Source organism: Mchenga conophoros, linkage group LG20, assembly GCF_057382185.1.
Source record: "Mchenga conophoros isolate Kocher_MC1m ecotype Shallow Benthic linkage group LG20, M_conophoros_male_GT1.1, whole genome shotgun sequence".
NCBI lineage: Eukaryota > Metazoa > Chordata > Actinopteri > Cichliformes > Cichlidae > Mchenga > Mchenga conophoros.
Genome location: NC_140545.1, coordinates 32954192 through 32969512, shown reverse-complemented (window position 1 = coordinate 32969512; position 15321 = coordinate 32954192). Strand labels below are relative to the sequence as shown.

At 41.0% G+C, this 15321-nt stretch overlaps 1 protein-coding gene across 2 annotated transcripts; it reads left to right on the top strand.

Moving 5' to 3' along the window:
* The first annotated feature begins 2403 nt into the window (after positions 1-2403).
* On the top strand, positions 2404-14714 carry ccm2l (CCM2 like scaffold protein). Of its 2 annotated transcripts, none has more exons than XM_085260554.1 (11): positions 2404-2650; positions 5442-5609; positions 5710-5793; positions 5931-6114; positions 6758-7377; positions 9938-10067; positions 10353-10416; positions 11280-11436; positions 11849-11987; positions 13779-13926; positions 14053-14714. In XM_085260554.1, exons 1-11 carry the CDS (start codon positions 2621-2623, stop codon positions 14183-14185), a joined length of 1857 nt encoding a protein of 618 aa, XP_085116680.1. In that variant the 5' UTR covers positions 2404-2620; the 3' UTR covers positions 14186-14714. The 2 variants fall into 2 exon arrangements, with proteins under 2 accessions (XP_085116680.1, XP_085116679.1); XM_085260553.1 differs by having other exon boundaries at positions 14050-14714.
* The last annotated feature ends 607 nt before the right edge of the window (positions 14715-15321 follow it).

The window sequence follows — 15321 nt, the reverse complement described above, 5'->3', positions numbered from 1 at the left end:
ACGTTTCACATTTCCATTGTGTAGAAGTGTTTGTAATCCTACAGAATTGTGCAAAAGAAAAATATGCTACAGTCACTTGTTCACTGTAGAATACATGTAAACATAAAATCACCCATTTGGTAGAGCTGTGCACTAATGTGAACAATAAACAGCACATGTAACAGTACAGTAAATCATTCTGGCACATCCAGGCGTTCCTGTCTGTCTGGCCACATATTTTCATCTACATCACAACAGATGTTATCCCTCGCAATGCAGCGAGGAAAGTATCTCCTGGAGTGGTGAATCCATCCTCTGCAGGACCCTGCTGTGATGTCGTCACATGCTGCATCCATGGCTGCTAGCAGGGCCATTTGCTCATGTGGATGCCGGTCATAAACTTTCCACCTCCAGGCAGAGAAAAACTCCTCTATTGGATTAAGGAATGGAGAATATGGAGGGAGATATTCAACCAGAATTCTGTCATGTGCTGCAAACCACTCTCCGACCTGATGGGAGTGGTGAAAACGGACATTATCCCAGACAACAACATACTTGCTGAGTTGGCCTCCACCTCTCTCATTCTCAGGGACTAGGTCCCTGTAAAGAGTGTCTAAAAATGTCAGGAGATGTTGCGTATTGTATGGATCAAGAAGGGGGATATGGGTGAGGACACCGTTGTCTGAGATGGCTGCACACATGGTAATATTCCCTCCGCGCTGACCAGGGACTTCCAGGGACCTCTGTCCAATGCTATTTCTTCCACGCCTTCTGCCTTTGGCCAGATTGAAACCTGCCTCATCAACATATATGAATGTGTGCAGTGTTTCCCTGGCTTCCAGCTCCAGTACACGCTTTAGAGAGAGACAGAAATGCAATGTCACAATATGCCTGTGTACAGTAACAAACAGTAATGCATGCATTTGGTAAAACACATTGTAGAGTATGTGCTGTGGAATTGCAAGTGTACTGCATGAAACTACGAAGTACTGTAAAACAGTTTGCAGTGCAGAACATAGAAGACCAGCTTTACCTGCACATACTGGTGACGGATCTCCTTCACCCTGTCACTGTTTCGTTCAAATGGCACTTTATACAATTGCTTCATGTGGATTTCATTCTTCTTGAGTACTCTGTCAATTGTTGAAATTGAAACAGATTCAATATTGCCAAATACCGTGTAATTCTCTATGACAGCGCTTTGTATTTCTCTCAGCTTTATTGCATTGTTTGCAATGACCATTGCACAAATGGCTTCTTCTTGCTGTGGGGTAAAAAGGGGCCCTCTTCCGCCTCCGCGAGGTTGTCTTACAATCCTATGTGGTGCAGAGTGAACTTTTTGTGAAATTGCAAATACAGTACAGTAACATGTGATGTGTCTGAGTTGGCACAGTACAGTACAGTGTATTACTGTTTGCATACCTGTTTTCCCTACGGAATGTTTGAATGATTGAACTGACAGTAGTTCTTCCAATATTGGGTTGCACCCTTCGACCAGCCTCCTCCATGGTGAGGCCGTGATTGACAACATGGTCCACAATTGTAGCCCTTATTTCATTAGGAATCCGCCTATATCTGCCTCTTCTCCCTCTTCCCCTTCCTCCCCGCATCCTCACCCCTCTTCCACGGTGCTGACCTTCCATTTTGTGTCACAGAAGTGCAGAAATGGTACGCACTAGCTCCTGCGCAGTTTATATATGCTTGCCAATTGGGGATTCACAGGATTCATCCATAATTGACAGTGAACAAGTTGTTTGTCATTGGTTACAACTAAACTTTCACACGCCTCCTCATAAGTGACAGCTGTAATTCACCCGAGATCAATTGTTCAATTTTGGAGACATTTCCAGGAAAAATGATACAGAAAGGTATAGGATTTGCTTGACAGATGGCCAATATTTGGCATGTGATAACTAGTTCAACAATTTTGTGTGTGATGACTCAAGCAATGGATGTATGACTATTAGTTTTATTGGGAACGACTATTCAGCATCTATAGGTATGATTACTTTTGACTGAGATGACATAAGCAAATGGAAATGTCAGAAAGCAGCAGGGAAATGTATGGAAGCAACTGATTCATGTCCAAAATCATTTGCAGTTTGTTCAGAGAGAGGAGACATTGCTACTATGATGTGCACAAATGACTGAGTGTTGTGGAGGTTGAACTAATAGTTATGAGAATTTGGTAAATTGTGTGTGTGTGTGTGTGTGTGTGTGTGTGTGTGTGTGTGTGTGTGTGTGTGTGTGTGTGTGTGAGCACTGAAAGAATGGATGTTATCAGTCCCTGGTGGAGTTTCCTCTCGGACAGGAAGTGGGCTTCCTCTGCTTCCTGTTCGCCTCTCCTGTGTGTGTGTGTGTGTGTGTGTGTGTGTGTGTGTGTGTATGTGTGTGTGTGGTCCCAGGAGAAGTCTCAAAAGAACAATCAGTGTAGAAAGAGAAAGAACAGGAATGAAGCAGCTGTATCAGAAGCTAAAATAACTCAGAGGCAGAGACACTTAAGGAATAATGGAAAAACCAACGGAAAGAAAGAAGCAATGACAAAAAAGGCAAAGTGAAGCAAAAAATAAATTCAGGAAGAGTGTGACCTGGACCAGGACTGACCCACCACAGGATCAGCACAGAGAAAGACGGAACGACTATGGACTATGAACCAAAGAAATCCAAGAAGGTATTGTAGCGCCTCTTCCACATTTCAGTTTTTGTCTTTTCATTGTTTTTGTGTCATTTGGATGTTGATGACTTAAACTCATTTTGTCACATATTTTCAAAAGCCACTGACGTTTATGTTTATGCAAACCAAAGGTCCTTTCAAGTATCCCTTTAATTAGGCATCTTCACAAGCACAAGCTTAAAGTCAGCTGATTTCAAATGAGTTACAGACACGAGTCGGCTGAGTTTGACTTTGTCTGCCATCGATCAACAGCAAACTATCTTCACTTATCAAGCTTATCAAGCTTATGTCCTCCTAAAGATGAAAAAGAAGTGATAAAAGACAAGGAACCTTTTTTGTTGTGTGATTTCTGCTGACCGTGTAACCAGTTGGCCCTTGCTGATTGTAAAGATATCCTTGATCCATGATTGTGGTGCTAGGTTTGGCTGCTGGGTTGTCAGTATCTTGGCCAGCACAGCAGTTAATCCGTACGTCACTGACACTAAACCAAGGAAAGGTGCTGGGCCTTCCTTCCTTCTTTTAATTAATTTTTTGCAAATAGAATTTGCAATTCAAAACCAGTTAGTCTGCTAACATATGGAAAGCCCAGAGGAGTTCCCCCTAAAGGCCTAAATGTTTGACACCTCATCAATGACCTATGCCCAGATGGCAAACACATCTGGGGATAATCTGAGCCGCTTTTGGCACATTAGACGGTAAACAATGTGGTATGTTTTGAGCCAATCAAAACATACCACCCCATGCCCCTCCTCTACACGCCCCCCTGATTGTGTGGGCCTGACACAAGGCAAAAGCCATGATCCAACCTCATAGAAATATACAGATGCTATTTGAATTCTCTTGTGAGGATAGTCTCCTTCTTCTTCTATTCTACCATCTGTTGCATTCATCCCTAGCTCGTATATCCATACTACAACCACTCAGTAATGATGTTTCTCTAAACCAATTTGGTGTAATGGGGCCATCTGACTGTGACATGAAAGCCAAAAGTTCTTGATTTGGCTGGAATCATTTTTTAAAAACATGTTCTCATTACAAAGTTTACTAAAGCCTGAAATAAGACATTAGAGAGAGAAAAATATGTTTATTTAAAATGAAAGTTTGGAAAAATACTACGTGAAATCAAAAAGTTTCTAAAGCTAGGTGGGAAATTAATCCCTGCTGTGACCCAGGCAGGTTGTTAGATTGAACACATTCATTACAAATCCAATTATTTCCCTTCTTTTTGTCTCCTCAAAGACACAGAACCAGAAAAAGAACAAAACTCATTATAAGCATCCTCTGTCTTTCTTGTTAAATTCAGCTGACAAAAGAGATGTTCATCAGAAATCTGCCTACACAGAGATCTGCGCTTGTTATAATTCACAGAGAGAGACAAGACAGGTTTCTGACTCTAAGACAAGCTAATGTCCTCTCTCTGTTCAGTGTGTGTATGTGTTGTATTGTCCACTCTCCTTATGCCTTCTAGCTACAGTTAATGTGTGTTTGTGTGTGTGTGTGTCAGTGGGTGTCTAACAGTGTGCGCTGTGTTGTCAGTGAGTCTCAGCGATGAGCTGTCAGAGATCACTGCTCACCTGTCAATCACTGCTGGAACAGCCCAAGGCACATAGTGCGGTAACACACACGCATAAACACACACGCAATTATACCGAGGCATGCATTTACACACAAATTAACCTTCTCAGTGGCTGCAGCTCAAATTCAAACTCAAGACACTATCAGTCACTGAACTGTGCTCTGGTAATTAGAATCACAACACTCATTTTCTCACTAAATAAACACTTTGTTGATGATTCAGCTCTTTTTAATTGCCATTAGGTCTAAATCACCATCAACGAAGAAAAGTACCTTTACCATAATTTTAGCATTTTTAATCTAATTCACATCAAAAACTTAAAGTTAGAGCTAACTCTAAATACACAGAAACTGGGATGTAGCTTACGTTGTACAGATCCTTGTGGATGATGCTAGAAGAACGGTCATTAAATAAACACGATCTATCCTCTCGTAATCATAAATATTGGCCAATAAACTCTGAATCCGTTGCTCTAAACATAAACGTACAGAAAACATCTGCGTTTGATGCATAAGGACCACAAAATGAGACACAAGATAAAGTCTTGTTAGTAATACAAGGCAGCTGCACTTCACCTTGAGCTAAATGCTAATACTGAGAGACTATAAAAAAGGATGGAAGCACTCCAATAGATCGAGGAAGCTGACAAGAATTAGTGAGCTTGCTTTTTCTGGAGGTTTTCTCCCTGTTGATGCCACGTGGTAGCTAATAGAGAATGAAGTGCCCTGAGATGACCTATGTTGTGAACTGAGATCTTTTTTGTTTATCTCATTCTAACACGCTAACATTTGCTTTTGTGCATTTGTAGACGTAAAAATAAGACCTAAAACTCTCACAAAAGCCTCAGATTTCGTATCTCTTCGTGAAGTATTGAGCTATATAATATGTTGACCTTTTTGCTGCTCTGTAAAGATCCAGGAAACATCAACATGCTTACCAAATATCATGGCAATCCATCTAAAACTTGTTGAGACATTTCAGCAAGAATCACAATGGTGGTGCTACAAGAAAAGGCTGGAAATCACCAAACTCACAAGTCAAGTTTCATCATCTGGAAACTTGACATGAAGAAAATATTGGACCAATCAATCAAGCAGGTGTTTGTTAAGTGGCAGGTTTGGCCTTCTAGTACAAGTATTAGAATATCCTCTGCACTCAATGGCTGTCGAGGGACTCTTCAATATTTAGCATCCTTGTTTTCCTCTCCTTTAGGCTTTTGTCTCTCCCATTAAGCGACTGGTCTGGTCCAAATCTGGTCGTAGACAAGTTGATCGAGGAAACATTTATCGCCGCCCGCTGCACACCGTCCCCCTCTACCCACCCGACTACCTCATACACCCCGAGAGACTCATCTTTGACTATGTGGAGAAGGAGGTCAAGGTAGGGCCATGAATAGGCCAGGAGAGCGTAAAATACAAGAAAAAAATATATACTTGAATACGCCATGACAAGTTGCTTTTCTTTTGATCTCTGCTCATAGTTCCTTGGTCACCTGACATGGGTCTCAGTTTCACTGAACCCCTCCAGTCGAGATGAGCTGCTACAGCTACTGGACACAGCCAGGGTTAGTAAACATTGGATACTGTCAAGGTGATCCGCGAGTTAAAGTACCTGAGTTAAACTGTGATGAGACAATGACACTGTCGTCTGACTCGTTCGTGAATAATCTACAACCACGTGTTCCTGTGTGTTTGTCAGTAGCAGCTGAAGGTGCTGCCGCTGAAGACCAGCGTGGACCAGGACTGTATCCTGAGCCTGTCTGCTCGCTGTCTGCTGCTCACCTGGAGAGACAACGAGAAGCTGCTGATGAGAATCCCCACACATGAGATCGCTGCTGCCTCCTACCTGAGAGATGATGCACTGCACCTCCTGGTCCTCAAGACAGGTGAGACCGAAGGTGGTTACTGAATGACAGAGGAACAACAATAAAACTTTTTAAATGATGCTTTCAGTTTTTAGTTAAATTAAACAAAACACTTGGCATTAAAGCATTTGGGGAATTATCATCACATACTGGAATACAGACTTTGTTTGCCCCTCCCTGAGCCTGGTTCTGCCGGAGGTTTCTTCCTGTTAAAAGGGAGTTTTTCCTTCCCAGTGTCGCCAGAGTGCTTGATCATAGGGGGTCTTATGATTGTTGGGTTTTTCTCTTTATGTATTATTGTAGGGTCTTATAATATAAAGTGCCTTGAGGCGACTGTTGTTTTGAGTTGGTACTGTATAAATAAAATACAATTGAACTGAAAAGTTTGTTTTCTCGTTTTTTATTTATACAGTGTGTTAGAGAATCTCATAATGAAAATATTTGGCTATCTGCATTTTTTTTTTGTCCCCACTGGACAAACTTTCTCCTCTTTTTTCTTTCCCCTCTCAAATAATTCAGGATTACAAAAACACATTTTGCCCCTCATGTCCTTACTGCAAGTTCAAAATGCTGATATGTCTCATACTATAATCTAAAGAAAGTCCTGTGAAAACAGAGGAGATGCTGAAAATGTCAGATTTTGTGATCTATATGTTTTGTGTAGGTCTAAATGTGGACACTGTGGTTGCTGGGGATGACAGCCTGGACAGGAAAAAGCCAACTGGCATCGACGGGCGACGTCAGACCATGAGCTGCAATGCTGACCCCCGACCTGCCGGGGGTACGATGGAGAGGCGACACACCATCTGTGGAGTTGACTGGAGGCCATCACTGTCCAGGAGTAACCATGATAAAAATCAGAATGTGGAGCGAGGAGGGGGTGGTGGAGGAAGTGGGGAGAAGGGAGGTGGAGGGAGTTTAGAGAGGAAGAGAGTCGGAGGGAGCTGGGAGAGGAGGCAGCCAACATGTAAAACAGGAGGGAGCTGGGAGAACCGCAGGGCAAGACCCATGAGCGGGAACTGGGGCGTCGGAGTAGGTGGAGGTGGTGGTGGGAGCTGGGAGAGGAGGCACGGAGGAGGGGGTGGAGGTGGTGGTGGAGGAGGGAGCTGGGAGAGAAGGGGAGGGACTGGTGGAGGGAGCTGGGAACGGAGGCAAGCGTGCACGGGGAGCTGGGAAAGGGGGAAGAGCTACGGCAGCTGGGAGAGGAGAAACCACAACCCACTGGAGCCTACGCCCTGCCCCGACGCCTACTGCAACCTGGTCATCCTGGCTGTGGAGAACAGGGTGGGTCAGACGCGCTTCAAGAAATGAGAAATACTTGACTTAATTTAAATTACAGCTTTCAGAAGTTGTGCTTGGGGACCTCATTTTGTGATTTTTTTGTAATCTGTGTTTGACTTACAAGGCTGGGGCATGCGTCTCCTGGCTTTCTGCGAGTTAATGTGCAAGTTAAAGTCCCTCCATGACTAGATCATCAAATTACAGACACCTGGACACCTGTTTGGTGGGACCTGGCCAAGTTCATTTGATTATCAGGGTCTTTCATCAATAATTAGACGTAGCATACATAAATGTCAACGCACACGCACACAGAACCGCTCTAAAAAGAGAGCTCTCTTACAGCTCTAAAATAACTGAATAAAACGAACCAGCCAGCGCATTTTCATATTTCACAAGGATAACATCACATTTAAAACTTTAAAATACACAAGTGCACACATGCACACACCCACACCTGTTGTTGTCTTGACTGTCTCTTCCTTTGAACACCTGTCAGGACCTCTTCTCTCCATTTATCTGTTGCACTTGCAGCAGAGTGGAGAAGCAATGATTCATACCTGAGGGGAGCTCAATGAGCTTTTCTCACAATCACACTGTGACCCGTTAGAAAAAGAATACAGACTTTTTAAAAAATCCACTGTCAGTAATAATAATAATAATAATAATAATAATAATAATAATAATAATAATAATTAGAAATATTTCCAGTGGAGAGTGAATTAATTTATGTAAATTTCACTCTTATTAAAACGATAACAGATGAGTGGGTCTCTCTGCTGCTGGGTCTCTGCCACTGATGGTGAATTTTAATTGAACAACGATTTCAGGTCATAAAACAAAAAGATGAGTTTATGATTGCTGCTACAGCTAACCTCCAGATTAGCTAGCTTGTGATCTTGCTGAAGGCCATCTCAACCAGTTTAAAGGTAAATACAATGAAACAAAAAACATTAAAAAAATGCATACAAAATGAATAAATACATACAAAAATTTAAATAAATAAAAAGTACATTATTTTTCCCTGTTTTCTTCTGCTCACCTCATCTGGTTTCATTCATTTTGCCTGTACTGCCAGCTGAGTTGGAGATAGACTACTACCCAAAGTTGTGCAGGGGAAAAAGGTTTAGGTGAAATACAACATGAGTTGTCAAGGATACTTGGTGATATGTTGTTGATATACCTATCAAAAATGTATAGCTTCATGGTGCCTGTAGCTCAGGTGGTAGAGCAGGTCACCTACTAACCAGAAGGTTGGTGGTTTGATCCCAGTCAGTCATCCATCGGAGTGTGATAGGAAGCACGTAGGAGAAAGTGCTGGTGTGAATGCAGAAGTTGTGTAATGTGCATTTGAGTGCTCAGAGTACAAACGTGCTGTATAAGAACCAATTAATTTACCATAATCTAGTTTGAGACAGTAAAATTCTGGCATTTTGTTTCACTTGCCTTTATGATGGACCCTCAGCTGTGGTCAAATACCCAAAATGCCCACTGAATAATCTTCTTTCTGAAAGCTGTGGGCCACTGTGCTTTTTGAGTTTAGTGCTTTGAGTTTAGTTTGCCTGCTCTTCTTGTTTTCAGTCCACCTCGGGTCAGACACCTGAGATGAACATGATTCTTACAAGTCATCCCAAACCACATCTTCCCCAAATAAAAGACACAAAAGCAGCCCGGGAGAATCATCATTCCTTTAACTCCGGCTATGAGGGCCTGACCCAGGCAAACACAAAAGACGATGAAGGAGTAAATCATGAAAGGAATGTCATAAGAAGCTATAATAATTTAGTGAAACAAAATTGCAGAGAACCTCAATTAATAGAAAAAAATCATAAGAATGTATGAAATTTAATGCCCGCTCCCCCATGCTCAAGCCAACCCTGCCAGTGTGTGTGTATATTTATATGGCTGGTTTTATTATGACGCTAATAAAACCAACAAGCCAAAACATGTTAGCCTAGCATGGGAGGCAAAAAAAAGAAGCTCTGACAGGAAATAAAATGAAAAGCAAATGAAATGCAAAGCATTGTTTAATTAGGGGTCTCCAATCATTTGCCTCACATGCTGAAACAGTGGAAAGTAGGGCGACACTGATGATGATACACATTCATCGGCACACACACAAACAGTGATAGTGAGACTCTGCAGTCTTACATAACCTGGATCATTACATCACACTTACAGCAGAATTGCTTTGTCATTGCATGTGTGTGTGCGGTGACAGGGTTCCTCTGTCACTGTTAACCTCTTCTCCCGAGTAATAATTTGTTTTGCCTCAGCAGCAGCAGGGTGTCATTGTTTAACTGGCTCAAATGACGCTAACAGCCTCCAGCCGTGTTTCATCACATCAGTGGACTCCTGTTTCTGCTTTCAGTGGTTGCTGGTTTATATCCTGACACTTGTGTGCCTTTGAACACACTTACTTATGTGACTGCTGCACTGAAACTGGAATTTGCTGTGCGCAAAAGTGATCGAAGGGTAACTCAAGGTTTAAAAGATGATGTGTTTGATCGATGTGTCTGCTAATTCAGCCTGACAGTGGCCTCTGTGTGTTTGAATGTGCGTGCAGGATGCTGCAGAGGAGTACTGTTCCCTCATCTGTCAGATGTTCCAGATCATTTACGGCCACCAGACCATCGAATGTGTTGACAGGGCGGGCTTTCACTACACCATGCCGGACCGCTATTGGCTGCAAGGGAGTAAGTAATGCTGCTATATAAATCTCCAGTACTGTATATGTACCCATCTCCCCATAAATTTGCTAATTTTCTTCCTCCCCAGAGGATAAACCATTATGAATTTAATCACCGTTTTCAGGATTTGAGCAAAACATAATTAGTACTGTTTTATTTCCATTTGTCTTTTGGTTATTTTTTGAATTTATTGATAAACACTGCAGCCTCTGTGGAGATTTAAAGGCTAACTACTGTCTTGGGCAGGTGAATAGTAGAAAGCTTATTAAATGCTTCTGTGTCTCTGCACAGGTGACAGCTGTCTGACGGACATGTCTTACAGTTATGATCCAGAGTTTAGCTGCTGCAGCTCATAGTAAGTAACATGCTGCACCACCGCTTCTGTGAGACAGAGTCATTTAACCTCACAAAGTCAAAAAGTTTTTAAAAACTACTTTTACCAGGTAAAATATTCACATTCCTGCAGTTGACGTTTTTAGTCGGGATTATCACAGGTTTTCAGGACAGTAGGTCTGTTTTTTATGAGAGGTTTTATTCTGATGTCCTGAATACAAACCGAACGATGACAGACTGATGACCTGCCCAGGGTGGACCCCAGCTGTCGGCCTGTGATGGCTGAGGTGGACGCCATCGTTCCTGTGACCCTGAACTGGATAAGTGATGAAGATAATAATTGGTTTAAATAGTTTAAATATGAAAGAAATTGTATTTTAGTATTTATATTTAAACTCCCTTCATCCAGCATGCATTCTTATAGCACTTTATTCTTTGTAGATTAAGTACTGTATGTGAAACCTGCATGGATGGATGCAATGGGGACAGTATTTGGGGTTCATTGTCTTGAGGACTCTTTGCTATGTCAACTACCAGTTATAAGCCTTGTAATGTTGAATGGTACTGTGTTGGTTTACAATGTCTAACATGAAAATAAATTTAAACAACAACATTTTACTGTCAACTCCATTAAAAGCCCAGATAACTACATTAATTAATGAGCTAGAATCCCATAAGAATGATGCTTTATAGACACTAAGTTTTATAAATAGCTACTATGGAAGAATGGTTATTAGATGCTTTGATGTGAACTATAACTGGCACAGAAGCATCGCATCAACTCAGTGAACAATTGGCAGCTTATCAGTAGCTGCTGTGATGTGATTATTGTTTATCAGTAATCCTCTCCCTCTCTCGCTCGCTCGCTCTTCTTCTGTCTTTCAGTGATGGTTCCCAAGATGCCTTCGATCTCTACTACAGCGAGACATACAGCGAGAGTTCATCCATCTCTCTGCAGGACTCCCATCGTAGTCTGGCATCAGTCAGTGATGCAGGAGACAGTAACCCTGGCCTGCTGCTCATGCAGGAGTACATGATCACTGTGAGTGTTTGTAGTGACTGCTGTTCAGCAGTCTCACCCACAGCACGTGAAACTGGCTCTTCATAGTGGAATCGATTTGTACATTTTGAATTTGGTTTGCATTATGCCACACGACACTATATAAACTAATAAAACTTTTGAATGAGAAGTCTGAACATTGCACTAAAATAATTGTGTTTGCACAAGTCAAACAGATTCTCCTGTTCACACACGGATGTGCTGCAGACAGGACAGTGTGTGTAAACAGATCATTTTTAGAGCAATGAAACTAGATGTAAAATTATTAACAAAGTACTTAGAAGAGGTTGTGATTACACTGCATTATTGCCACAAATGGGAAAATTCAATGAACAAGAAATGTTACCTGCTTGTTTGCATCATCATCTTAGTCTCCTTTTATGTGTGTGTGTAGCTGCGTAACAAGCTGGCTCCAGTGGAGCTGCAGAAGTTTGCGGTGTTGCTGAGAGAATACAGACTGGGATCAAACATTGACTACTTCTGCTCTGAGTTGCTGCAACTGTATGGAGACAACCGCAAGTTCCTGCTGCTGGGTGAGAGATGTACAGATAGAGTGGAACAGACAGAGAGAGAGAGAGAGAGAGCTCATTAACTTACTGAAACCCTGTGGCATACCACAACCTACTATCCATACTATGTTTGTGGTAGTGTTGCAGGGGAAGCAGAGTCTGTATACTCATGTGTGTGTGTGCATGTGTGAGTACTCTTGGTGTGTGTTTACTGCAGTCTGCGTAAACCACAGCTTCCTGTTTGTGAGTGAGAGAGAAAGGAGGATAGTATGATGTTTTCCTCCACACACCCTGTTAATCCTCAGCGTGCTGTATAATCATCATTATGAAAGATTTAGTGGTGGCTGAAGAAGAAAACTGGCTGAGGAGTCGTCACGCCTGCATTTTAAATAACGTAGAAAAGCTGTTTCTATTGAACTCTACTGTGTTTAATATTAATACATAGTTATTAACTATTAATAATATGAATTAATTGCGAGAGTTTATGAATTTAAGACAACATCTAAAAGATCATTTACTTGTGCATTTGATACATTTTTACATAAAAAATAGTAAATTCAGAAAATCCTGATATGAACTCTGCTCTTCTACATCCATTAAAACATGCAAAGAAGAGTAAAATATAATATAGTTACAGTGAGGTCCGTAATTTGTTGGACAGACTTTAATTTTGACTAAACAACTGATTGAAGTGCAGCCTTTCAGCTTTAATTCAGGAGGTCAAACAAAAGTTTTGCATTTACTCTTCAGGAGTTACAAACATTTTTATACACAGTAATATATTTAAATATAAAGATTACTTTTAATATGAAAATCTGTTGCTGTGGGTGTAAAAAGCTCACGCCAGCTGTCCAGCACGGTGGTGGAGGGGTGATGACCTGGGCTTTTCTTTTTGCAGTCATTGAATCAACCATGAACTCCACTCTGTATAACAAAGTATTCTTAAGCCATATGGGATGCCATCTGTCTGTTCTAATTTTTTTTTTTTTTTTAAATTGACAACTTATTACTTTTACTTCTTACACTGGTTAGTTCTTTTCTTTTACTGTTTAGTTTGCAGTTCTGTGGGGAAGATTACAATAATGCACTACGTTGGGCTGGTGCAATACAGGGTGTGGTGCTCACAGTCAGTGTAGCAAGGAAACATCAGCTTAAACTTAAGCTAAGCCAAGATTCTGACATGCAATACTGCACAGTGGCACTGTGGTTAGTACTAAAGGTTCAAGGGTAAAACTTGTTTCTTTCCAGGTGCTCCAACTTTCTCCCAAAAGCATTTTTTGAATTTTAATTGGTGATTGTAAATTAGAGACGGGACAAGCACCATCTGCCCTGTGTTTTGTCCAAAGGTCCCAGGAGCCTGATAAAGAGTAACCAACTTATAAAACCACAATAAAACTGTGAGAACATTAAAATAACTAAATAAATAAGAATGACATAAATTTGCAGGATTGTAATTAAAAAGCATGTGAAAAAGGTTATCATGAAACCCTTTTATAATGTTTTTGAAGATTGTTATGTAATTGTTAGAGAATGTTTTGGGAACAAAGTAACAATTTACTGCTGAAACATTACAAAAACCCTGAATTCTAATGTCCTCAGGTTTGTAGCCCAAAGACAGATTCCAGCCATCGTTTAGCTGCATTTGCTCTGTAAAAATCAAAGAAATCAGAAAATTTGTAACATTTTAAAAAATAGTAATTTGCCAGCACACTACGTTAAAAAAAACTGCTGTATTTTGCAATATTGTGTAGTTGGTATAGGCCTATTGTGTTTCCTCAGAGTCCGTCATTTGATTGTTTGTCCTTCGTGTTCCAGGGATGCGTCCATTTATCCCGGACAAGGATGTCGGCGCATTTGAGAGTTTCCTGGAAAGCATTGGGATTCGGGAGGGTGGGATTTTAACCGACAGCTTTGGACGTATCAAACGCAGCATGAGCAACATGTCTGCCACCGCCGTGAGAGGGTATGTAGATGTGGTAGTGCAGACTGATATGATCTCAACACATGCTTTTATCATATAGAATTACAGTCAAAACATAAATGTGAGTTTTTCAGACCTTTTCTGTTTGTTTTCTGTTTTTCCCAGCAGGTATGATAATTGCTCTCTAGCCTCAGGATCTCAGGAATTCAACCGACGTATCACTGACATCACCCATGACATCGAAGCACTGGGTTTCCAGGACACGCACGATGACATTGAGGAGGAAGACTACTACCTCTGATGGAGCGACAAACCGAAGGAATTTAGACAGTCTTTCAACTGTGACTCCGCCCTACTGCCTCATAGCAAGCTCGAAACATCCACAGACTATAAATATAAATAGTCTGACAGTACCTGCCTTCTTTTATTTTATGTTTTCGATTGAAATTCAAGCTCTGAGGAATGAAAAAAAGAGTAAACAACATGAGAGAAATGCACAGTTTGTTAACTGAAATCCTTAATTCAGAATAAGAAACTCAACAATTAATTATTTTATTATTATTTTTCCTTTAAATTATGTTTGGCACTAATGTGTTTTCAACCAATGGAGTGTGCTTCCTTGCAAAACAATGCACGTAGCCACTGTCTGATTTTGAAATTTTCATTTGAAGCACAAGTGACACATATTTCAATAAAAGAGTCAAGTACAAGTACAAGTACATTATATTACGACATAATCACAGAGATTAAAGGTGTGAGCATATGTGTTGTGTGTTTTTATTTTTACACGTTCAATAACTTGACAGGAAATGCCTAAATAAAACATAAAAGTAATGAAACATAATTTGAGCTGTGTTGTCCTGTGAAAGTTTATATGGAAAATCAAAATGGAAACAAAACATTGAAAAAATATCATTTTTCCTTTTTAAAAATGTGATATTTAGCATTCAATCATATCAGTCACCATTCTTTACACAAAGACACTGTAGTATTATTTTCCGATGGGAGTGTAATATCCACATGTCACCACAGGGAGGCATGGCAGGATTCAAAAAGAAAAAACTTGATTTACATCACTGGATCTCAAATAGAAACAGATAGATTTGTCTCCGTCCCAACGGTGCATTGACCTATTATCATGGCAGCAGCATCATGACCTTCCCATGGTACACTGCTTCCCTCCCCTCCAGCCCTCTATGCCAGCCTCACTTAGCATCAGAGCCCAAGAGAGTCAGTACACCCATGAGCCTCACCCGAGTCACTTAGTCTCATTATGTAAGAGAACAAAGCTGCCTGCATTTATTTGTAACTTTATTTTCATCAGAAGCGATACACAGTCCTCTAAACGCATCATCGTTAGCCAAAAGGCTGGTTTTAATCTCTTGAGAATGAACAAATGGAAGAAAGGCGCTGCGAACGGCTCTGCAGAAAAGTGCT

Coding starts and splice junctions, on each gene's coding strand:
- ccm2l (XM_085260553.1), top strand. CDS start 2,621: ATGGACTATGAACCAAAGAAATCCAAGAAG. Junction 7,378..9,937: donor TCCTGGCTGTGGAGAACAGG/GTGGGTCAGACG, acceptor ATGTGCGTGCAG/GATGCTGCAGAGGAGTACTG. Junction 11,437..11,848: donor TGCAGGAGTACATGATCACT/GTGAGTGTTTGT, acceptor GTGTGTGTGTAG/CTGCGTAACAAGCTGGCTCC.